A 25,400-nucleotide genomic window follows, 5' to 3' on the forward strand; every position below is an offset into this window, starting at 1 on the left:
GTGCTGCTCAGCAGACACAACAGAGTCTGTCTTATCATTACATCACAGTTTTGCTGCTACTCTAACCTCTATTCCTTCCCTCAATTAAATTTAGCTTTGTTTTTTTTATTTTTCTTAAGACTGTTAGACATTTCTTTCCTGAATTTAGATTCACTGTATTTTTTAGAGAATTCAAAGTCTTTGCAAAGATACAGTGACATCTTATCAAAGAGGTCCAGACTCTGAGAGGTTGTTTTCACCGTATCCCACAGCTCAGATCTTTACACTTTTTGTGTTCACAGTCCTGTATCGTCTCTGACAGAAGTTCAATAAAATTGTCTTTCTACCCTCAATATCAGGGTTCTCAGTGCTGTTGGAACTGAGTGTTATAGACCTACAGTCTGTCTCTGCTGGGAAACCTGAACTCCCCTGTCTGCCTGATTATACAGCAGGCCGCTAGCAAAAGGGAGCAGTAGCTCTCCTGTAAACTGATGCATCACTTCAATTGTTTTCAGCCTATTAATTTATGTCATAATTCCTGAAAGATTTGTTTTTACACAGTCAGGTGGTTAGATATCAAAAAAGGTGGAGCATTATTGTTACTATTGCTATGCCTGGTGTTGCCTCTCTTGCTATAAATCTTTTTAAAGTTGGTTATTCCACTACTTTTTCTCTTTATTCCATGTTATTATTTAAAGTTTTCCCTGTTTTAGATGCTTATTTTTACTTTTCAAGTCACAGTTATCCCACAGCGTTAAAATGCAGCGCTCTGGCTTCCCACAGCATTGAGCAGAAGTTGCAAAGACGTTTAAGGCTTCACTTGGTTCCTTCATTCTGAGCCACACACAAGTTTCACTATGTACAGCAGAAATGCAGACAATCTGCAAGTGAAAAGGGCAGACTGATATTTACATACACAGCCTGCTGATGCAGCAGCAGCACACAAAGCTCCTGTGTCACACAGACAGAGAAACCAGGATGTTTGATCCTACCTAGCCAAAACCACCCCATCCTGCTTCCTTCCAGGATACCTTCCAGTATATTTCAATAATGCTCTAATGAGTGGGAAATTTGTGGCTGGATGCAATGACTGAACTCAGTGACCTAGGGGGCAATTTACAATTCTAACACACTAGTTTTCAATCCTTATTTTCACCCTTCTTTTTGTATGCAGACATTGTTATTTTAATCCTCTGTTATCCTTCCTCCACTCACCACACGTTTTTCTTTTTGGTTTAATATTTGAATAGAGAAAGGGAATGAGAAATAGTGAATGACTGGGAGAGCATCATAATCTAAGAGGTGCTTGAGCATCAGGACTCATGCTCTGCAGTGGCACTGTCAGACTCACACTATGATCTTGTTTCCTGTTCCTCAGCCACCTACAGTGGGACTATTTTAGGGAGTTTGCTGCAGCTTTATTATCCTCACTTTTTATTTTTGGGGATGCTGTGTGTGGGGTATATTTCAAATAAACTTATTATGAACTTATTCCCTGTGAAATCCATGTGAATATGACGCTCAGGTTCTGTAGTTAACATAAGAACAATTACAAGGCCATGTGCAGATGAGGAAATGCCTTTCAGCCCACTGGTTCCAGTACTCTGAAATGAAACTACAACCCAGCAAAACCCAGCTAGATCAACATATTATAAAATGAAAAAAAACCAAAAAAACCCAAAAAAACAGTGATTTGGGAGGTAATCTGCACAGATAAGAAAATGAATATACAATGTCATTGCAAAAACACTTAGAATTGTGCTTTACCTTTCATAAGGTGATTTCTTTTGTCTTTAAATGTTTTCACTTGAACATTAACAACCATTTAGCCTTAAGGATAACTTCTAAAGAGGTATAAACCTTACACAATGTTCTTTTTTAAACTTAATTGCAAAACCATTACTGGTTGTTTAGCATTAAATAGACCACTGCAAAAACTTAGCTACCCTTTTGTGTATCCTGGGGAAGACAGAACAGAAGCACACTCAAATGCTGTATATCCATGAGAGATACAGGGAGGAATGTCTGGAAATCTAGAAGGAATGACCTTTGAAACCAGCCTCTCCCTCTAACCTTTTTCATTTTGCACTTCACTTCCCTCCTTATTTGTGAGGATGGTGTGTTGAGACTACTCCACTGCTGTTCCCAAATTCCTGCATTAAAAGTGTGTTCCCCAAAAATAATTAATAATTTGTCCATCCTCTCACACACCAACATGTCTTGTACTCCACAATCCAAAAATTCTGGCTCTTGCTTGCTCTAATTTCTTCAGAGACCTGTTTCATCTAAATTTTCTTTGGTTCACACATATATAGAAGGCAACTGGATGTGAAGACAATGAAATCTATCTTTTCTCCTCATACTTTAAAGGTCAGGTATGTTCTGCAACAGAGATACAAAAAAAACCCAAAAAAAAATGTCTTGGTGACTACTCCACACTGTGCAGTGGTTTTCCACTAAATCTAAACAATAAAAAAATATAGTAAAGCAGGTTCTGCATTATTTATATTAAGCAGTGAAAATGCTCCTCATAGCATTAAATGATAGCCTTGCATGCAATTCACAGACATTATCTAAAAGCTTATATACCTGCTATATATATAAACTTAATGCAGACAGCCATAATAGTCTGTATGAATAGGGAACACTGTGCTTACTGAACCACAGTCATGAAACTAAAAATGAAATTATAGTTCCTCCATCATAATACCTAAGTCAGTATACAATATTCTGAAAGAACAAGCACACAGTAATACCTGGGTTAATTCTGGTACCATACACTATTGCTCAATGCTATCAAAAATAGCATCACCAGATTCTTTATTGAAACATATTACATTGCTTAAATTGTCATGACAAAGACAAAAGTGTTCAATTTCAGACTTTTCTAGCACCTCAGTTTTTATGAAATTGCAGATTTTTTCTATATTAGACATATAATTTATTTGCTGATTAAATTCCAATAAAGGAGTAGTTCAGTCCTGATTTTTTAAAAAACATGTTTAGGAGTGCAAGTTCTAAGCCCTGACAGGAGTATTTTCCTTTGTTTCCACTCACGTCCTGGATTGGAAGATGAGGATTTAAGTGTTTATCCAACTATTTCATCATAAACCACTGAATAAATAATGTTCAGCATAAATAATGCCTGCATATAATGCTAACTCTGCATGCTTCAATATAGGTGAAATTAATATGAACTGTTGTAAAATTGCAAGGGTATCTCAGCCATCACTCAATTTTAGCTTTTTTTTTTTTTTTTCCCAAACCATGATTGTAAATGGACAATTTGCGTGAGCTATTTGGCTCATTCTCTATTCCTCATAGGTGGATTATCCAAGGTATGCACTAAAGAGAAACAGACAAGGAAATGCTCAAGTGATTGCAAAGACCAACCAATCTAATTGTTGAGTTTACTTCAGACTGTAGACGTGTGCCCACAGCAGCCCCCAAGTCATTCCTGATGGATGAACAATTTTCACAGAGTTGGCTGCTGGGCCTGACTTTCATGAAACCTCTGCTCAGACTGAGAACTCATGTCAGATTTTAAATCCACATGATGGACATAAAGCTACCAGGGCTCGGCTCTTCTGCTCCATCCCCCAAGAGAGCCTGAGTTTGATGTGTCAGGTTTGGCATTAACTCATAGCTTTCACAGAATCGTTTAGGTTGGAACAGACCACTGAGATATTCAAGTCCAACCTGTGAGCAATCACCACCTTGTCAAACAGACCAGAGCACCAAGTGCCACATCCAGTCCTTTGTTAAAAACCTCCAGGGACGGTGACTCCACCACTACCCTGAGCAGCTGATTCTAAGCCTGACAACCCTTTCTGAGAAAAAAATTCCTCCTAATGTTCAACCTGACATTGACACATTTTACGAGTGGATGAAGAACAGAGGTGTTTCTGGAGTTCAGATTACAGGTTTATTAGCTTGAGTTGATATCTTTTAATAAAAACCAAAGGAAAAAAGAAGTTGGATCAGCCTCCAGCAGTTCAAGGTTGGGATCTCACACTTCCCAGCCTCTCCACTCATTGCTCCTTCTCCACAGAGCTCTGGTCACTGCACTGGGCCCCAGTCCCAAACCTGGCTGTGCTGGGCACACTCATCTCCAACACACTGTCTTGGTTTGAAAAGACAGGACTCTGTGAAGGAAGGCAAGAGCCTCCTGTGAAATGGAAAAGATAAACCCCCTCCCTCCGAATTACTATAATTTTAAAATTAAAAGGCTCTCAGGTAAAGATATGGGAATAACAGTTCTTTATTAAGGAAAAGAAAAAAACTAAAAAAAAAAATGTAATTAGTATAAACAAAACTACTGATAGAGTCAGAAACCTGACACCCTGAGGAGTCAGGGTGCTGGTAACAGTCCAGTTAAATGGTGGCTGCTCCTTCTGGAGTGGCAGATGAAATGCTGCTGAAGCAGGGATCTGTAGAAGGGTGGAGTTTTTTCTGAAGGTCTGGTGATAGAGTAGATGGGCCTGGTCTTCTGGGGATTTAGTGGGGAAGAAGCTGCTCCTCTGGGAATCTAGTGAAGGAGCTACTCTGATGTCCCAAAAAATGCTGATTTTATGCAGGTAGGGGTGCTTGGCTCCTCCCTCTGGGTGGAGCATCTCACCATGGGATGATGTAACATTACCAGCCATGCAGTGAGTCATTCCACGGCTCATTAACAGAAGATCTCTCCCCGAGGGAGACATTGTTCTTGGAAGAGATAAGAAAACTGTCCAACCTCTAACAGATGGCAAATAGAATACATGCTTATCTTACAAGCCAGGACACACACTTTCATGGGATCATGAATGGCTCAGGCTGGAAGGGACCACAGTGGCTCCCTTAATGTTAAACATAATGTTAAAATAGAGACTATGTATGTGAGGGGAGACTTTTTTTTTTTTTAGGAATGAGATGCTCGCTTCGAGGAACACTTAAATCTTCCAGAGAAAAGGAATTTATGGTTTTCTTATCGGAAGAAGCTAATTTCTTCAGGTCTTGCTCAGACTCGAAGACCCCTTGGGGACTCAAGGAAACAGTTGACATACAACAGACAGAGCTCTTGTTTTAAATAGAATGTATGCGTAACCATGAAGGATATATGAATATGCAACAGGTTATTGCTTTTTGGTTATTCCTTTGTTCACCCGGGACGCTTTTCCTGACTTAGTGTCCAAGAGCATCCAGACGTCCGTAATCCTTTGCTTTTTATTGCCTTGTAATTGTCCAAATTCTAAATTTCATTACTCTAATTATATTACTATTTTTATAACCATTTAATTATTATTAAACCTTTAAAATTTTAAAAACCAAGCGACTGGCGTTTTGCACACACACACATTAACCAAGTCCCCTCTCGGTGGTCTCTTCTCGAGGCACAACTCCCACAACTCCCTCGGCCTTTCCTGTCAGAGAGACAATGCAGAGGGGTGTCTATACCTTCCTCATGGGGGTGTCTATACCTTCCCCACGAGGGTGTCTATACCTTCCTCATGGGGGTGTCTATACCTTCCCCACGGGGATGTCTATACCTTCCTCATGGGGGTGTCTATACCTTCCCCACGGGGGTGTCTATACTTTCCCCACGGGGGTGTCTGTACCTTCCCCACGGTACCGACCCCGCGGCCCTCAGGACGCTCGGGGCCCCGCCCGGCCCCTCTCCGCCTCCGCCGGGGCTTCCGCCGGGGCAGGGCGGGGACAGCGCGGGGACAGCGCGAAGATGGCGGCGCCCCTGGCCGGGCGGGCGGGGACCGTGCTGCGGGACCGGGCCCTGCGATCCGCCCGCCTGCGGGCCGAATTCCCGGTGAGTGAGCGAGCGAGCCCCGCCGTCCCTGCTGCCGGCAGCTTCCCCCGAGCCCCGCGGCCGGCGCGGCTCCGCTCGCAGCCTCCCCGCGCCCGGCGGCGGGCGGGACCGTCCCGCTCCCCGCTGGCTGCGGTGCTCGGCTGGAGGATGCGCCCGAGCGCGGCCCCGGCGCCTGCCCGCCTCAGGGCTGGGCAGAGCAGCGCCTCGCTGGCTCCCCGCTCAGCTGGCAGAACTCGGAGGTGTTTCAGCAGCAGAGCTGGGCGAGGCTGTGCACGAAGTGACGGCGTTGGTCTGAGCACGTTTCGCGTGGCAGCAGCGCCTTGGTTTGCTCCGTGCGGCTGGCTGAGGTCACGCTGGGGTGAAGATGCCTGGCTGTGCTCTGCTGGGGAAATCGATCCTAGCTCAGGATTCCCGAACCTCACCAGAGCGGTGGGAAAGAGTAGAGGAGCCTCCTGGAAGGGCTCAGGTGCTCTCTTGAGGTGTAGAAGGAGTTCATTATTCAGCTCCACAGCAGCCCTGCCCAGGTAAAATGAGATGCGCACATTCTAGACAGCCCTCGTGCCTTTGGCAACCAACCTGTTCATCATGAGCAGCTGCATGAGAACCTTTGGTCCACACTTCTGAGCATAAATGTTTTCCCCGAAGCCAAAGCCCCTGGAGCAAACAAAGCGCGTTTGTGTCCGGGTGTGTGGGAATGCTCCTGGCTGCAGGTCCAGGGCTCTGGGGTAAAAGTGCTGCTGGTGCTTAGTTTGCCTTGCACAACTGCGGCTCTGTGGTTTAGCTTTTAACCTCGAGGAGATTGTAAATCCGAAATCTTTTGTACCCCACTTTCCTATTTGAATGCTGGCTACAGTATTTGAGAACTCAGTGCAGTTGATTTAGCAGTCATCCATTTCATGTATACACACATAAACAGGGAGACTGTTTCTGTGTGGATATACACACATAATGATGTCTATATACATACATTTATCTGTATATATACAGATTTAATCTCTTTAGTGTGGATGGGCAATGCTGTCAGTCACAACAATGTTTGGGGAATATGCAGTGTATGGTTCAAGATGTGTTCCTGCCATCAAGGCAGGAGTCCAATCCTGCAATAAGGAATTTGGAGGTAACGTCCCTGTTCTTGTAGGGCTTGGAAAGGCTGGAGTATGCAGGAAAGAGTCATCTTGGTGTGAACTTAGGAGGGGTTCTGATTGAGGTGTTTTGGTTGGTTTCAAGCCCTGTCTAGTGCTGCAATGAGATATAGGTGGAAATTAGGAGCTCATGGCTGTCATCTCTCAAAGCATGGCGGCACTCTGTAAATTATCCACTGAAATAACTGGGTGTCAGCTCAGATACTCAAGAGTATTCTTAGGATATCAAGGTGGCCAACTTAAACCCTTTTTTTCTTTATTACTTTTGAACTAGAGCTGTTGAGCTTGCATTATAAATCACATTTTGTTATTTTGTTTCTGAACTCTGCCAGATACCGAGAGCACTTCCAAGATCTGTGTTTTCCAAGCAGACTATTTTCAAGAGCCACATCAATACTGTATAACAACAAGTCAAGTTCTTAATTTCAAAGCAAACCACTTTCATTTATAAAGGTCTTCAATTTGGCAATGTTGCATAATAGAATTCCTATCTAAACAGTCTCCTAATCTTCCACTGTCTCAGACTTTAAGCTACAAATGATTTGATCAGCCAGAGTCTGGATTTCTGTGCTACAAAATAGGATAAGGGATCTGAGAGTAAGAGCCCTTCCATTGAAGGTTTTTCTTATTTGTATATTTAATTTTCTTGCTCAGATGAGAAGTTACACTGTTACTTTATTTAGAACAAACCACCAAAATCTGTCCTCAAAGCCCATCACAGCATTTCTTTCACAGATGAGGGTCTTCCATATGGTGTGAACGTGATCAAGAAATATCAGTCTCCAACTTTGTTGTTTTGGTAACCCTGTGTAAGGTTTAGAATCTTTCCTCATAGCCCTTATGACTTATTGTTGGAGTGGTGTTTCTACACTTTGTTGCAAAATTTCTTATTATTTCAAAACTGTAGCAGTGAAATTTGGATATATTCTATCACTGTAATCTGCACACGTTTTGCTGTGTAGATTCATTTTAGGAGTGGAGTAAATGGTAGTTGAACCTATCATATGAAACTATTTTATCATCCTTTTGCTTTCCCTTTACTTTTTATAACTGTTAAACACTTTTTACTCCTTTTGCTGTTTATATTCTTGGTAGACTCAATTCTTTGTGCTGCTGGAGTTTGAAATCTGACCAAACATTTTAAGAAGATAAAAGATAGGTTTGAGTTGTCTGCAGTGCATGTGGACAGGGGCATTCAGGCCTGCTCTTGCTGGAGCAATATTTGTAAAGAGCTGTGACAAACGCTCCGGGGACCACTCGGCAGCAGAATTCAATCTTGTTGGCTGGCAACAAATAGGCTCCATTGAAGGCTGTTTATTTGAATGGGAGTTGGATTGGGCCCTTTGGGAGAATGCTGTGTTTTCAAAATAACTTCAGATGCAGTGTAATTCAGCCATGAATATAAATGAGGAACAATTAAATCAGAATCATAAAAAAAAAAAGTGCTTAAGGTAACTCTCCAGTATTCTAATAGGGTGAGCAGGTTGGTTGGTGCATTATGAGCCCTGTCCCAGCCTTCAAAATGGGCCTGACTCCTGCCAGAACACATCCAGATTCCACATGCGTTGAAAATATTTAAAAAAAAAAAAAAAAGGAAGGGAAGATGAAATTAAACAAGATTTCTGTTATAAAATGTGATGGAATCTATAGATGTTACAAGTAGGGAACTGCAAGGTTGCTCACTGCAGATGCCTTCAGTTCCTAGACTTGGATATCTGTAAAACCTCATTAATGTTGAGCACAGAAAGTTCTGCCTTTTCTAAGAAATTATCAGCTGTGGTTGCTGATCTTCCATGTGACGCAAAATGTTATTGAAAAAAAAATTCAATTCATGGCTTTAGAAGCTACTTTAATGTTGAATTCTTCTTTTTTTCTTAGTTTTCTTTGGTGTTCTTGAAATTTTCTTTGGACTGCTTCCCTATTTGGCTTTTCCTGGTTGGCAGTTTTGCTATATTTTCAAGGTTTTACATTTAGAGGCAGGAAATACATGAGCCTACAGACTTTCCCAAACAGCTTTTTCTACAGGCACCTCATCCAAATGACAGGAAAGCCCTCTTCAAACTCTAGACAAAACTGAAATGCCAAAGTGGAGCAGATGTTTGGCCCACTCCTCCCCGGCAGTTCCATTAAACACATGGTTATTGAATCCTATTTTGAGATGAAAGAAGGAAATGAAAACATAAATATAACCTCAGACTGCGATTTTTTTTTTACATTTTTTCCCCCAGTTAGTTTTATACTAGTGGAACCCCTACCCTGGGAGCAATCTGGCTCTGACACAGATACTCACAGCTCTGTCTTGAAGCAGAAAAGCTGCACTTTGGTGCATTGATTTACCTTCCTTTTTACCTCATGGAGGTATAATCAGGGGATAGGGCTAATTAGGTGAGAAAAGAGAGCCTTCATGAATATGACATGAGATGGAGAGTTAGCCACACCTGTAGTCTTAAACCTGGCTCTGAATAAATCCTTCTTCCTGATCCTCCAGCTAAACTCCCAACCAGTTTACCCAGGGACTCCTTACATTCCTTGGATATGTTTAGGATTGGTTGAAGTTTTTTTATATAAAAGCATGTGGGTTTTTTCATTGATCTGCCTCCTGAGGAACTAGATAAAGTGTCAGTAGACAAACTGTGTTTTCTTTACAGTTATCTGAGTGATTGTTTCCTCCTGTTTTTCTCTGGAAATGTCAGTGTATGTGGTAGTTTTCCTTTTTTTTTTTTTTTTTAAGTCACCTTTCATTTGGTCTATCTGGCTGATGACTGCCAGCAGGGATTTTATCTGAAATGTGTGAAGCTGCTGAGATTCTTTTGGGAATACAGAGAAATGAGATGAAGGTTTAGACACAGTTGGGGCATAATTGTTTCTTAGAAGTAGTTAATTTCTCTGCTATTTTATCCTTTCTCTTGTTTGCAACGTTCTTTTTCACAAAAATGGGCAGTGTCCTCATTTAATGTATAGAGACATGGTTGTCTCCCTCCCTGTTTTGGGGATTAACTCGTTCCAAAGTGATTTAACCTCAACTGATAATTTTGATTGTTGGCCACACATGTAGTAAGTAGCTCAGCTCATTATTGCCTTGGCCAGTCAAATTTTTTGGTGCATATTTGTGACTGTGACTATCATCTACAGCTTTGAGCACGTACTCTGAGGATTTTTCTCCAGAAAATTTCCTCCTCTAATACTCTAAAAGCAGTTTCTAACTATCTGTGACTCAGCTTCTTTCTTTCATAGCACATTAATAAAACACAGGACAGAGAAGTCATATTACCTGTCCAACTGCATATGACAGTAGCTTTGGAACTGGTTATTAAACATTGTTCCATGATTAGTAGCTGGTTATTAATTTTATTTTAACTAGATAAACAGCAGGAGTGGGTATGAAACAAATAGGAGTTAAGATTGACTATTGTGAAAAATTCCTTATTAGTGGAGTTTTGCTGTGGTGCTGAATTCTTTGTTGAGTCAGACTTAAAATAGATTCTGAACTGGCAAGCTGAAGCCATCCTTTAATGTGGTAATGAAAATTAAAACCCTAGATTGGTGTTGTAGTTTGTGATATTATGCTGATGGTGATGTTTTTGTATAATTAGTGGCTAAATGTTAACTGTGAAGGAATTTAAAGACTTGCTGTTTTTCCACTTACTTGTTGGAACATCTCTTTTAATTCTTCAGTCAACATTTTATACTGATACCACAAATATGTTCAATAAATGCAATTTTTGTTTTGTTTAAAAGGTGCTGCTTTGAGGAGATTTACTCTTGAGCTTTTTTCTTCCTGTCCTCTCTCTGGTCTCTTTGTAATTGCTTATGGGTTTCCATAAACTGTAAGAGTCTGTATCCCAAAATTGAATTAAGTTTTATTTTGATTCTGTGATGATCTGAGCGTTTAGAAGCTTTGAGTCCAAAATCATAAAGCTCTAAGCACTCGCAATCCCATTGGGCTTGAATGTGGGTTGGGGTATTTAACTCAAAGACTGTTTCATTTAAGAAAAGACTTTTAAACATATTTTGTGATACATTATTATTCATTTGTGTTTACTTACCTTGCACTGGGTAGTACTTGGTGACAGATCGATTTCTGTCTGCCCTGTTTGTCTTTAATCTGTGTATTGTAGAATCGCGGTCTGGGTTGGGTTGGAGTTTAAGAAACAGCCTCAATTTCTGTCAGGAGAGAGAGAATCACTCCTACTGTAGATTACCTTTGATATCTTGACTCTTGTGCACCTAAATACTTCATGAGATGCAAAAGTTTTGTAAGCATTGACAGGAGGAGTGAAAAATCAAGTGAGAGTTTTGATCACGTTTGGTAGGTTTGCCTGCTTGTATAAGACCTTTGACTGAAAAATATGCAACTGCAAATTAAAATCCAGACACAGATTACTAATGGAACACTTCATCATCTTTTGATATCTTCCTCTGAAGGATCTGTAGACAAAAGGACAGTTTAATTTGACATCTGCTAATTTCATGTCAGCCAAGAAAGCAGCTACTGCCTTGTGTAAAAAAAAAAAAAAAAAAAGAGTTGTTCATACAGAGTACATACAGAGTTCTTCATACAGGTATAAAAATGTCAGGGAAATTCCAATTATTGGAGTTCTATTGCCAATTGTACATAACACTGATGGGTATAGGTAAAACATAGAGCTATTCATGATAATTAAAGATGAAAGGCCTATTGAAAGGAACCATATCCTTTTTATTGTCAAGATAGTACTTGCTAAGTTTTGAAGATGGCATAAAAATGTATTTTTCCTTAAATTTTCTATCGTCTTCAATTCTGTCACTCCAAACACATTGGAAACAGTGAATCCCTTTAATTGAATTCTTTCATGCAGAGTTTCAGTCTAGATTTGTTTTTCAGCTAAATGGCTCAGATTAAAATAGTCTAAAGTAACACCATAAATTTTGGAAGTAGAGGAACGGATATTTAGAGCTTGCTTTAAACATGATGTGAGATGGTTGAATGTGAGTCCAGAGCAGCTGGAGTGCTGGAGCTCCATCTAGAGAGGATTGATGACCCAGCTGAGAACCCATGGGTCAGGATTTGTGGGCACCCCAACAGTACTGACAGGGCTGTTGTGCATTTCTGCTGCAGGCACCTGCACCAGCAAGGACCAGATGAAGCTGCAGAGCCCTGAGGAAGCCTCAGTCAGCAGCCCCTGTCCTCATGGAGGACTTCATTCCCCCCAGGTCCTGCTGGAGTCACAGCACAGCTGGGAACACATCTCAAGAGATCCAGGAGGTTTCTGGAGAGCTCTGATAACTTCCAAAGGCAGAGGTGTGAGGAGCTGACAACAGGAGACCCTGCTGGACCTGACATGTGGGAACAAGAACTGGTCAGGGCCCTGGCAGCTCCCTCTGGGGAGAAGCTGAGGGAAGAACAGTGGCTGTTGTTCATTTCTAATGTTTTTTCTGGGTATTGCAGCATGGGCTGCAATAAGACACAAGAAACAAGGTTGGACACAATCCCAATTTCCTTTACCAGTGGAGTAATACCATCATCCTTTGGGCTTGGAAGTGCTGTTTCACTGGATTAAAATTTACATTTTTCTCCCTTCATACAGTCAGAAATGTAGAAATCAGTCAAAGACTTTGAGGATGATGAGATGATGCTTCTTGTAGTGTCCTAAGCTTGCTTTGAGATTTGAGAATGTCAGCAGAGTGCATTTATATAATTAGGTATAAACAATGGAGAAATATTAATAAAGAAATTACCTACAAAGGAAGGAAAAATATTCTTAATGTTTGGCTTCCTGTTAAAGGCTGACTTCCACTGATTATTTTGGGCAGTTTCTGGTTTCTCCCCAGCTGTGCCCAAGTAGCTGAAGCCTCTCTGCCTCTTGTCTCTTAGAGCTTGCTTCATGTCAGTCTAAGTCAAATGGACTAATTAAAACCAAGACTTATTAACAATAAAGGGTTTCAATTCAGACTGAAACAAAAAATGAGTACCAGTCTTTTCTTACTGCTTTCAGGAAAGAAGTTGGTATAGACCGTTCTGGACTGGTTCAATAAACCAGATATGACTTAGGCATGCAGTGAAACTGTTTCTGTAGATACTTTTCTGTATTTCTTTATTTTACTACCATGGGCATTTGCATTTTTGTTGCTTGGGAGTGTTATGTTGCTTAGTGCTCAAAGTCGTATTCTGTGATGACATATTGGGTAGCATGGAAATTATCATGATTTGACTTCAATATTAAAGAACTGGAACAAAAAAACTGTGATTATTTTTCATATTTCCTTCTCTGTGATGAAAAATGGAGCTCAAACTGTGTAAATTGGCATTTATCGGTGTTTTCCTTAAAATATCAGTGACTTCTAACACTTGAAAAAGCATTCTTCCAGGGTATGGTAGGCGTGAAACACTTCTTTGATAGATATGATTACTTGAGATATGAATGCAGAAACGTTTCTGTTAATCTTATTGAATATGCTTTGAGTTTTGTAACAGTTTAGGAAGCTGAATTTGCATTCAGGAAAGAAAAAATTGACAGTAGCTACTTTGTCTCATGTTGGTGGTACAATAGTTTTAGAATTATTTTTTCCTGGCTATGTTTACTATTTAGAACATTTCATCATAGTCGCATAAAACTATAATTTTAATCTTAAAAAATTAGGAAATTAAACACTTTTTTATGATCAGAACAAAAATATAAAATTTCCCCTCAAGTTACTTAAAATATGTGGAGAAGATGGCTTATTTCTCTTTTTGAATGTGTTGTGCATATCACCAACAATCCTCTTTCATTTGCCAAGGCAGGGAATGTGTTACAGTATTTTCTGCAACTGATTATGCAGTTGTGTATGGTAGTGAGTTTATTTTCATCAGATACTTCAAAGCCTTACTTTTAGGTCAGGAAAGTATGCTTCTCTTAAAGCTTTGAAGTACGAAATAAGCAAAATGAACGTAATTTGACTAAAATTAATTACTAATGCAAAACAGAACTTCTGAGAACATTGACAAAAGCAGAAATTGAATCTGGGATTTCATGTTCTTCTCTTGCCCAAGCGAAGGGTCTGAAAATCAATTCCAGAGGTATAAAGCTTTTGTAGGCATGCTTGCTCTTCAGGTACATGTAGATGTACAATAAGTAATTTTTACTACTGTTTTATTTAGGCTGCAATTTGGTTTAAAAATGCAAGGAAAAATATTTTGCCAACAATTTCTACAGTAAGGACAGAGGGCATCATTTGACTCTTCGACTGCACTGGCAGCCAGCTTTGTTTTGTGACATCCTGTTTTTGATGTGACCTTTTGCATGTTGTTTGACCCAGACAGTTTTCATATAATCCCACAGAATAAGGAACCTGCCCTGTTCAGGGTTTTTGGAAGCTGCTGACGGGTCACTGTTTAGGTGAAGGTTCATGGGTTGGGGTGTGCTCAGCCCTGCTCAGGCAGCCTGTCCACACTAACCAAAATGCATCCCAGAACTTCTCAGGGTCACGAGGGTGCTGTCATTTAATTTGCAGAAATTTTATTTTGCTGATTGCATATAAATCGAGTCCTGAATACTCCTCTGGGTAGGCAGCAGGCTGCAGTTGTCAGGGATTTGGTGATGTTCTGCTTTATTTGGAGGTCAGTCTGTAGCAGCGTGACTGAAACAGCTGCTGAACAAGGTGTGGGAAATGGAGAAGAGAGGTCAGGGTCGTGCTATTCAAGAGAACAGTCTTCCCACCCTCTCCTCTTTTACTTTTGAGGACTGTAGTCCTCACAAACCCATACATGCAAACACCCAGAAGGATCATCCAGGTGGTGGCTGCTAGGATCTCTGCCTTGTAGAGCACGAGGATGTGGGCTCAGATTCTGGTGTTGTGAGATAAGGAGAATAAGAATGACAGAAGGAGCTCAAGTGTGACCTCGTGCATGTTCCTGGTAGTTTACAATGGAGCTTAGTGGGTAGCAGAGTGTATTTACAGAATAGCTGTCAAAATCCCTGAGTGTAAGCAAGCTGTAAATAAGTCTATAAAGTGTAATCGTTACTGGAGACTTTAAATCTGCAATGAGTGAAGGACTTGCTTCAAGTTCATTCTTGTGTCTGCTTCCTTGCATGAGAAGTAAACAGAAGGATAAATTAGAAAGCTGAGTTTGTACATATATAGGCACATTGGAAGATATAAAGGCACATTGAAGAGAATTGTGTAGTTTCATTTGTGTTTCCTGGAGCTAATGACCTGGCTGAGCCCTGCAGTGGAAGAACATCACACCACACTCATCGTGTCCAGGAGAGGGCAGAGGGAAGGTTGGGATCAGTCAGTTTGCAATCAGGCTGATTCTGGAAGGAAAAGGAGAACAAGATCAAGTCAAAAGAACCTAGTAGGGCAGGCATTCAGAACATGTTGAGGTAAAAGGGTTTCTTGCAGTAGACAGCGAGCAGGAAGGTTCAGGAGAACTGGTAAGGGAATCATGTTTAATTAAGAATGCAGTCAGGATTTTCAGTCCCACTTCCACCCTGAGTACATTTACTATCCTTACCATTTAATCTGTAATACTGTGAAATACACAAGACATAACTGAGAGGTTTCTAAAATTTGTGGTTTTTATGTGCATATTGCTATGGTTTTGTTTAAAGGGAAAGGTTCATGGATAGATACTGTTCTATTTTTTTAATCCAGTCTATATGGTTTTGTAATCTAAATTTCAGAATTGCGAAAGAGATGGGTGCTGTCTTCTGAAATCCTCTTCTGTTTTTGTGACATTTGGTAAAGCACAGCAAAATTGTGCTGTTTGCTGTTAGAGCTACTGTGGAAAAATTTAGGTGTGCTTTAATGAAAGAGATAAATTAAGCAAAGAAAGCCTCCCCAGCATCCAGCCACTTCAGAACTGATGGACACATTCCTGATGTTCTTTCCCAGCTGAAGGATTCCACCACTGAGAAAGGAAACAAAGCACTGAGTGACAAATAGACAGGGATGTTGAAGTATGATTATATGTTTCCTAATAAATATTGATTAATATGTCATTGCAGTTTAATATATCTTTTAGTGGAAGGGAACGTTGTTTTAAAAGTGGAAGAGGTAAATCATCATTAATATTTTGTATATTATTAATGAATTGATTTTGAGGTAGTGGGTAGTGAATGAAATGTTTAAACCCCCCAGAAATGGTAGCATTTTAATGTGAAAAAACTTTGCTAGAGCCACATATTTTTAGATTCAATTACCTTGGAAAGTTGGCAGTGCAGCTAGTGAGAGAGTTTTGGGAAGGTTCTCCCACTTCAGTGAGCAAATCGGGGGAGAGTGAGGGAGTTTGATTCATGACTTGACTTTGGGGTCAAATCCAGTAGGCTTATTTCTTTAGTTAAATCATTTGCTTTCCTGGGTTAATTTTAACATTCTGGGTAGGCTGTTCAGGTTGAGGCTGAAACTGTTCTTTTTATAATTGGTTTCTGCAGGGTCTTGCTGCTTTGAACTGTGTTGTATTACAAAAAAATGTCAGACCTTCCTACTCTGCCTAAAAGTGTTCCCTGCTGCAGTCCCTTGTGTCTAACTTTGTATTTTCCTCTTAAAAAAATGTGGCTTATATGGGCATCTCATGTAGAGTATATTTTATAGGTGTTTATTTGATAGAAATTTCTGTTCATTTTTGTGGTGTTATTGAAATAAAGCTCCTTTGGTAAAACTGAAATTTGAAGGAGAACTTAATATTGTTTCTCATTTAAATTGTGTATGAATAAATGATTACAAATTGACAGATATGGCTTGTAGTGATACAAGATACTTTCTTGAGTGAAAAACCAATTTCTATTTCCTTCTTAATTTAGCAACTTAAAATTATTAAGAGAGAAAAAAAGAAACTAGATGCAGCCCCAACACAAGCAAAATGAACTATGAATTGAAAATTTAATCACTGCTTTTGTTTCCAGGGCTGTGTTGCATTGCACTAAATGCAGATGAACCAGCATTTACTTAGGATTTATTAGTAACAGAGATACTGCAGGTGGTTGTGTGGAAAATCAAAAGTTCTCCAGTGTCCCTGCTGGGGGACCTAAGCACCTACTGCTATTGCTGCCTTGTTGGGACTTCCTAAAACCAGACAAAATTAAGAAAATAAAAAGCTATTGTATTTATTGAAGGGCCTTTTCAGGCATTTGCGGGCAGATGCAGCCTCTCCATGGACTGCACCCAAACATGGATTATGGGTTTTCACACTTTTAGAAGTATGGGCCATTTGCATATTGGGGGTTAATTTTCCAATTATAGCTTCAGGTAATGAAGTCATTTACCCCAAGTTTGCTCCCTCCCAGCTCACAGTGTGGGGAGCTCAGTGCATCCCTGCACAGTTCCTCTCCTGGTTCAGCACTGCCTGTGCAGGGGTTTGTGGAGCTCTGGCATTGCACACCAGGTGGGCACAGTCTCTCACCTGTGGCCAGGAATATCCAGATCCCTGGGGGTGAATTCCCAGGTGTAGTCATGCCTTAGGATTTTAGCTTTTATGTTTTTCATGTATTTGTAATCCTGCAGTGTATGACTCTAAACTCTGTATAGAGTGTTAGATACTGTTCTCCCATTTTGGTCAGACAAAGCAATTCCTCTCCAGGTCTGGGAATCAAGGACACCTCAGTGTCTCAGGCCTGACAGATGGAAACAAAGGTCAGCTAGGGGGGAAGCAAACTTGGGGTAAATTACTTCATTACCTAAAGCTGTAATTGGAGGATTAACCCCCAATATGCAAATGGACCAAAGTTATAGAAGTGTGAAAACCCATGACCCATCATCCATTTTTGTGTGTTATCCCCGGAGAGGCTGCATCTGCCTGAAATACACTTGAAGGCCCTTCAGTAAATATAAGAGCTTTTTATTCTCTTAATCTTGTCCGGTTTTAGGTAGTCCCAACAAGGCATCAGTAGCAATAGGTGTTTAGGTCCATGCACTTCTAAGAGCTTGGGCCTTTTTTCAGAGGGCTCACCCAAAGGATTCACTTGCTACTAGGCTTTTAAAATTATTCCATTAAACAGTGTACAATATTTTCTGCTTTAATTTGTTTTGAAATAATTCAGCCATACTTTATAATGCCTTATGGAACTCATCAATATTGCCTGTGTATCTGTCTAATGAGAGCTCAGTAAATTAGCATATTCATTAAACAAACAAATTATTGTTCTGTTAGTAATTGGTGACTGCCTGTTTTTCAACAGATGAGTGATGTCATCTGGCATAAATTAGTTTAGTGTGCTTTGTTACCTACAGGTAGGTAATCTGTTGTTGATAATCTTTGCTTTATTAGGTTGTGTTAGAAAATCAGTGCTGACTGGTGGTGGGAGAAAAGTAGTTTCTCCTAACTAAAAAGGATGAGATCCCTAAACATACCTTCTTTGACTTTTCAGTTAAAATAGATTCCTTCTGTAAAATTGGCATGTTACTAATTTAACAAAGCTCTTCTCTTTGTTTCTTTCATGTTTGTCACCATCTTTTTTTTCCTGCTGTGATGCATTCTGATTTTGCAGCAACTCCTCTTAAAAAAAGTCTTGCAGTGTGTGACAAGAGAAATTGGCTTGTCCTTAACTGTGGGAAAGTATTCAGGGCAAGATTTAACTAAGCACTTGTTTTGATTGCATCGACTAGAACTAAATGGTGGTACAAACACCTAATAGAGTAATAAAAAACAATCCTGTGATGGTTTCAAACTAGATTTCTGAAGTTCTTCTGGAGTGTTGCTGTTCTGGACAGTGAATTGCAATGGATGTGAGTAATTGCTTTGGAAGGAGAAATGCTCCTGAGCAGGTAGTTTCATGCTGTATTCCCCAGGCTTGGTTTGCAGCAGTGCAGTCTCATTTTCAGGAACGAGAGCTTGTGAGAAGAGGTGGTGGCCTGTTTCACTCCTCTGAAGTTGTTAAACTTGGAATACTTAAAATTTATGCTTTCCAAGCTCTTGGCCACCCTCTCAACTGTATGAGTCCAATTTTTTATACAATTTAACAATAGCAATCCTAATAATTGTAGAAACTGTGAGCTCCTTTTATAAACAAGCTCCCATTTCTTTTTTCTGTATTTTGTGAGTATATGAAGAGAACCATTTAGTTATTTAACACAGGCATATTGTTTCAAAGAGTCATAGATGTTAGGAATAGTAGCAATTATCCACCAGAATAGGCAGTCCAGATTTACAAAATAAAAAGGTAGGGTCATACTTCATGTGTGGTTTTTATTTTATTTGAAGTTAGGTTTCATAAACCTATGTTGCATGGACAGATCTCACTTTTTCTCAAAAGTGAGTGTATGGTTTACTGGTATAAAACAATAAATACCCTGCAGTTTATTGATCAAAATGCCTTAGCCTTTAGAAAACTGGGAAATGTGATAGGTATTTTTTTTCTGTGTATTTTACTGCTCAAGATATTTTGTGGGCTGTATTTTCAGGAATAAATACGGAACTCAAAGGCCTGGAGCTGTTAACTTGAGTTTGTGTGTTTGTTTTGAGTCAGTTAAAACTAATTCCCATTTGTAGGAATAAGTAATGGAATGTTAAAAGGTCTTCAGGTGTACCTGTAGATTTTAAAACCAAATGCTCTTGTTTAAGGTCTGGTCTTATGGTGCCTTGATACAGACTAAAAATAAGCATTTCCCGAACACTGTGAACAAAAGTATGGAAACTGGTTTTTTGTCAGGGAAATATTCAAGACTTGTTCCTAAACTAGCTCACATAATCAATTTTATCCCTCATAAATATATCACAGAGGTTTAGATTGAGGCTTTGGTCATAATGCTCAGTGTTGGATGAGGCTGCTGGGCTGTGCTGGTACCAAAGGGACCTGGCTGCCATATGGCATCCCAGCTAAAGCAGGCAGTTTGGGATGGGGATGGAACACAGTTTCCTCTGGGGCTGTTAAACAGCATGACCTGGATGCTGGCTCCTGCCTTGGAAGATGAAAATTGCTGGTTTGTGGCAGCCAGCAGGGCATTAGTTGGGAAGGACATTTTCTGTCCATAATGTGCAGCGTTGGCCATCTCTGGAGAGGAGGGGATGTGTGGTGTGGCTCATGGGACAGATTAAAGCCCATCAGCCTTACCTCTTTCCACTTTATGTTCTGCTTAAAAGACTTGCTTTCCTACAGAGCATATTTTTGCATTTTATTACTATATTTGTGATAAACTTCTGTTTAGTGTGGTGCCATTCTACTAAATTTTTGTTTCTTCTTGGGTTAACTTACTCATTTTGTGGGCACTGCCAGAGAACTGAAAGAAGTGCTTTAGTTTGTTTTCAGTTGCCTATGTGGTATATTTTAAATACATGACCTAATAAAATGTGTCTATGCCTGCAGTGGTTTATATGAGGGTATTCAGTTTAGTTTATTTCTGATGGTTTCTTTTTGAGAGAAACTTCTACATCTTTGTCAATTACAGAGACTGTATGTCAATAAATATAATAAAGGTTTATGCCTCACATTGATGAATGGTCTGCTCTTTCATTACTGTCATCTTTGTGTATCTGCTTTCCTTCCTATGTGCTTGGAATTGTATTACAGGGCAGAGTGCACAAATTGAATAAACTGGAATGCTGTAGAATGTGTTGGCTAAGCAAATAGATTTTCTTGGTGACAGACATTTATTTTTGATCATATACACTAAATACATCTCCTTTTAATTTCAGATACAGAATACATCTCCTCACCTCCTCAAAAACACCGTGGTCTTTCTTCCCAATTGACTTATTTCCAATATAGCCATTACAATAATGTCCAGGTTTATAAAACCTGATACTTTATATATTTGACATATCATTTGCATTTATGCAGAGCGAATTTGTGTTGCTAGAGCTGTTTCATACTGGCACAGGATCAGTGAGCACAGTTACAGCTGCTTGGCTTCAGTGGAGCAGCAGGGGGAAGAAAGAATTGGGCATTTATTTGACCGACTTTACTGCCAGGTGCTTTTAAAAGTCCATCTTTGTTTTGTGATAATAATATTGGCTTCCATTAATACTGTAAATGAAAAGGGAATGTTGGATGTTAAAATGTGTCTTCCTTTTAACAGTCATGCAATAAAATGCATTAAACTATGCTAATGAAAACAGTAGAGCTTCTCAAATTACATAGGTGTGTCAAGGGATGTTCAATTATCTTAGAGATTTGCTTAGTGGTGGTTTTGTTTTCTTTAATAGTGTTGATTAACACTGGATTCTCTTCCCCAAGCTAGAATCATTTGGCATTTTACAAAAGTAGAGTCTTACCAAGAGAAAATAAGTATTTATACTTGGGGCTTTTTTAAGCTAAATGGTCTGCACATGAATTCTGGACTTGCAAGGTGAAATATTTGCTTGTGGATGGTTAGCCAAGATAGTTCCATGTGGAATTAATGGCACTAAATTTTTTAAAATTTGATTTTTTTAAGACCAAGAGGCCTCAGTTGTAATAGAGGGTGTAATTTAAATCTTCACTTGTTTGTCAGAGTTGACCTTTCAATTATTCCTTTTGACAGCTTTTTCATATACTTATTAAAGAACAGACTTAAGTGATTCTTTCTATTCTGTTTATTCTATTTTACAAAGTCAGGCTTGGATGTTTTACCAGGGAGACCAGAGAATGAGGTTTTGTGAGATAAGGAGAATAAGAATGACAGAAGGAGCTCTGTCAGCTATAGGTTCAGGTAAGAAATAATCAGTGACATAATCTGATGAAGTTTGGGTTTACTGATGCTGCTCTTGTTTGGTGCTTATATGGAACATTTCTTTTTGAGCAGAATTTTGCTGAAGTAGTTAATATGCAACTTGCAAACTTCTTGATGAACGTGTTAAGACAGTTTCTTCTGGTTTTATGTGTGTGTGTTTTCTTTTTCCAAAAGCAAGCTCTCAAAAGATACCTCCTGGGTCATCTGAAAGATGTTTTACATCAGAGTAGTTAATGCTGCATATATAACAATGATGGCAGTGTTTTCTAAATCTCTTTGGGGGTTTTGGGGGAGAGTTTGGTGTTTTGTTTTTGGTTTTTTTTTGTTTTTTGTTTGTTTCTTTTTTGTTTGTATTTAAGAAAATTTCTGCTAGAAGATGTACTTTTAGTTCCACTCTGCTTTAACTGAGTTGTTAATTTTTTAGCCCTTGTTATTTAAATAATACCATTTTCTTCTTGTAATGGGGCAGCTAAAGAATTGGCAAATGGAACAGTGGAAGAATAATGCAAATCCAAATACATTATTTGTGCAGGGCCTTAAGCATTTTGCAAAAAAAAAAAAACACCAAACAAAATGGTGATAAGTAAGAGGTTATGAAAGTTATATGAAGAATCAATTTTTTTCTCTAGCAGTAGTCAATAAACCACAGATACAATTCTGCAACACCTGACCTTGTTAAGATGATGAAAAAGAAACATTTGATTTCTTCATGTGTGTGCCACTCATTTAATCATGCTGTGAGACCAAATATGGTCTCTGCTTATATAAAGAAGGAATTTTGGACAGAAAGCTTGTTCAGAACAAAATACACAATTCCCAGTAACAGTAATTTCCTAAATCCTCCTCACTCTATATATTTTTGGTCTACATCAGTGTGATTCTGACTGGTAACAAAAATCTTGGAGAAGGGAAGGGAGATTAGAGTTGAAACCCAACTAATACTTTGTGCTTTTGGAAAATGCCAAATAATTCTAGCCAGCAGGAGAAAATCTGGTTTGAAAGTTGTATTTGAATAAATAATTCTGCCTTCATGTCACTTCATGTTACTACTCAGTTGACGCCTTTGTTTCACTTACATGAATTTTGGGATTTTTGATATTGTTGTCAGGCTCTCAGGAAATGTTATCAGTTGTAAAGGAGCTCTATTTAAGTATACTAATCTCTTTGATAAGCACTTTCATTAGAAATTTAATCTCAAGAAATATCTTATTAGGATTAATTTAATTCCTCTTTAAAGCTTTATTATGTTAAATAACAACATTTTATTTTCTGTGTGCTGCTAGTAATGTTTTCTTAGTTTCACAAGCTGATTTATTCTTAAACCTTATTTGTGGTTTGAAAATAAACAACACCTTTGATTTACCAGGCAGATCTGAATCTCAAATAAGATCCACTCTGCATCTTCAATGTGTACATCAATACAAAACACAAAGTTTCCATATGAAAGGATAACAGAAAAATGCCACCCGTGGAAAATTTTCTCGTTCTTTGTCTGTCATCTTATGAAGATGAAAGATGAGATGTCACACAGGGAGTCAGGGTTTACTAAAATCCACACACAATTTCCAGTCTCTTCTTCATGGGCTGGTGGGACAGGATCTACTCCTTGTACTCCAGCCCAACCTAGCAATAAAGAGACAGATAAAACACAGAGCTTGAACTTCTGGATCATGCTGGGTGTCAGCTGGGACAGAGCTTCATGGAAAGATCTGAGACATCTCTGGTGTTGTTTTCTGGCTAAAGTGGGGGGCGAGGAGATAAAAATATTCAAGTAGGGATAAGCTGGGAATAGAAGGTGATGAGAATAATTAACAGAAATTAATAAAAACTAGACTCTGCTTTCCTGTACTGTAGGTTCTCTTTCAGCTGCTCCCCCCCATTCCCTCTTTCACATTGAGATTATTTTTCTGATGCTGATTTACCATCTAATTCTTTACTCTGTGGAGAGCTGGAACTGAACTGGCAAATCTAAGAGTGTTGTTTGATGCTGCTGCAAGCTGTAAAACAGGAAAATGAGTGAAACAAAGACATGTGATGGCTGAGCTGTGTTCTGTGCCAGGTTAAAGTCTCCTTCTAACAATTTTAAGGGGGAAGGGCTGGATTAAGGCTGCCTGAAGACTGTCCATGGGAAATATAACTTTCTCTCAAACCTTTGTAGACTTTTCCCTAGAGTTTTGAGGCTGTACATTTGTGCATCACCACTCTTACTGTCAGTGTCACATGTGGATTTATCTGCAAAATGCATAAAAGTTTATGAGGCCCAAGAATTTAGGCTATTTGAAGCCCATCTGAAATTTCTGAGAATGCTTGGTATAAATGTATTGAGAGGGTGGGGATTCAAGATTCTTGTATAAATTCAGATACAGATTTAGTGCAAACAAAACATCTTGGATTGGAAATTGGTTCAAAGCAGCATCTGTTTACTCATGTTTCTGAGATTTCATGGCACTTTTTTTTTGTCCTCACCCTAAAATGCATCTCCACAGCTGTTTTGATTATTCAAGATGGTCTTGAAAGAGCAGTCACCTTTACAGATTCAAAGCTTGTGCTTTATTTCATCTCTTGTAACTGCTTTAGTTTTCCTGCTGTCCTCATGACATATGGAGGGTATCCTGCAAGTGCTTTAAAGCAAGTTTTTCATGTTCTTTGCTCTTCAGAGCTTCTGGTACAGACTTCAGATACTTATTAATTTTATCAAGCGGTTCATTCACAACCAGGAGTTTGTCTTTTGTGCAAAGACTTGATTGAAAGTCCTCATCTGGCACTCAGTAACATGGTCTCTCTTACAATTAAGTGACATAGCAGGGGGAAAATGTGTGCTCGCTAACCTGGAGTTTGTAGGCTTTGCTTTTCTGTGCCAGCAGCTGTTGAGCAGACCTTTGTCTCATCACCTTTAGGACTGTTTTGACCCTTTTCAAAGGTATTATTCTTTTATTTTCTTTCTGTGTTCTTCAGACTCATCTGGTTCATAATTTAGGAAAGAAATATTATCATAATACCTTTATATTAATTGTCCAATTTTTATAAGAGAAGACGTGTCTCTGTGCTTATCTATGTCTGAACTTTATGCATATGTAATAAGTTTTTTACATCTCATCAGTGAGACATTTTGAGTTATATTTTGAGTTGTAAAGCAGTTGTATCCCAAAAGCTCTTGTGAGGTGCTGAGAGGGTGTTTGGGAGCAGAGGTTACTGCATTTCCCATCAAGCAACAGCCACAAAAATCTTCCCTAGAAAGAAATTTGTTTAATATTTTCCTTCTTATTAATTTGATTTAGATCAGCTTAGTAATACTTACATGTGAAACTGGTTTATTTTTCTAAACTATGAAAAAAAGATGTTTTGAATATTTGGTCTTAAATTATAAAACTAGTGACCAAAATTTTATTAGCTCTATTACTGACCTGTAGAAACTTTTAGATACATTAAAAGGGTCCCTCCTGGCCCCTAGTGTTAATTCCTCTGTGGAAATGATCCTGAAGTGATAATTGTTAGAGCCTAGCGGAGAATTTATAATAGGAAAACAAATTAAATGTCAACAATTATGAAAGGGACTTTAAATTTTGACCCTACATTTGAAGTATTGCATAAGTGTAATAACATATCATCCGTGAATAGCATGGGGGAACATAAATCATGTGAGGTGTCTGTAAGATGTGTAGAATTAGAGATAGCCATAAAGCAAACTGACAATGCCATTTTGTTCCTCTAAAATATGTTAATCAGGTTATGCATAAAAGGATTTAAAATGTCATCCTGAGCTATTTGTAACTATTTAAGTTCAGTGGGAGTCACTTCTACAGAAAACATGCAGCTATGTACTGTAGAAGATGGGTTTGTGTTTTCTTTATGCATTAATGTTTTGTGCTGTGTTT

General features: G+C 39.1%; 1 protein-coding gene across 1 annotated transcript in view; it reads left to right on the forward strand.

Moving 5' to 3' along the window:
- Nucleotides 1-5,619: 5,619 nt before the first annotated feature.
- SUCLG2 (succinate-CoA ligase GDP-forming subunit beta) overlaps nucleotides 5,620-25,400 on the forward strand; it is a 110,125-nt gene continuing 90,344 nt past the window's right edge. Inside the window, exon 1 of the mRNA XM_012573496.5 lies at nucleotides 5,620-5,776. Within this exon, the coding sequence (XP_012428950.5) occupies nucleotides 5,693-5,776 (84 nt within the window). The 5' untranslated portion in view covers nucleotides 5,620-5,692. The remainder of the gene's footprint in view (nucleotides 5,777-25,400) is intronic.

Source organism: Taeniopygia guttata, chromosome 12 (assembly GCF_048771995.1).
Source record: "Taeniopygia guttata chromosome 12, bTaeGut7.mat, whole genome shotgun sequence".
In the NCBI taxonomy this organism is placed as follows: Eukaryota; Metazoa; Chordata; class Aves; order Passeriformes; family Estrildidae; genus Taeniopygia; species Taeniopygia guttata.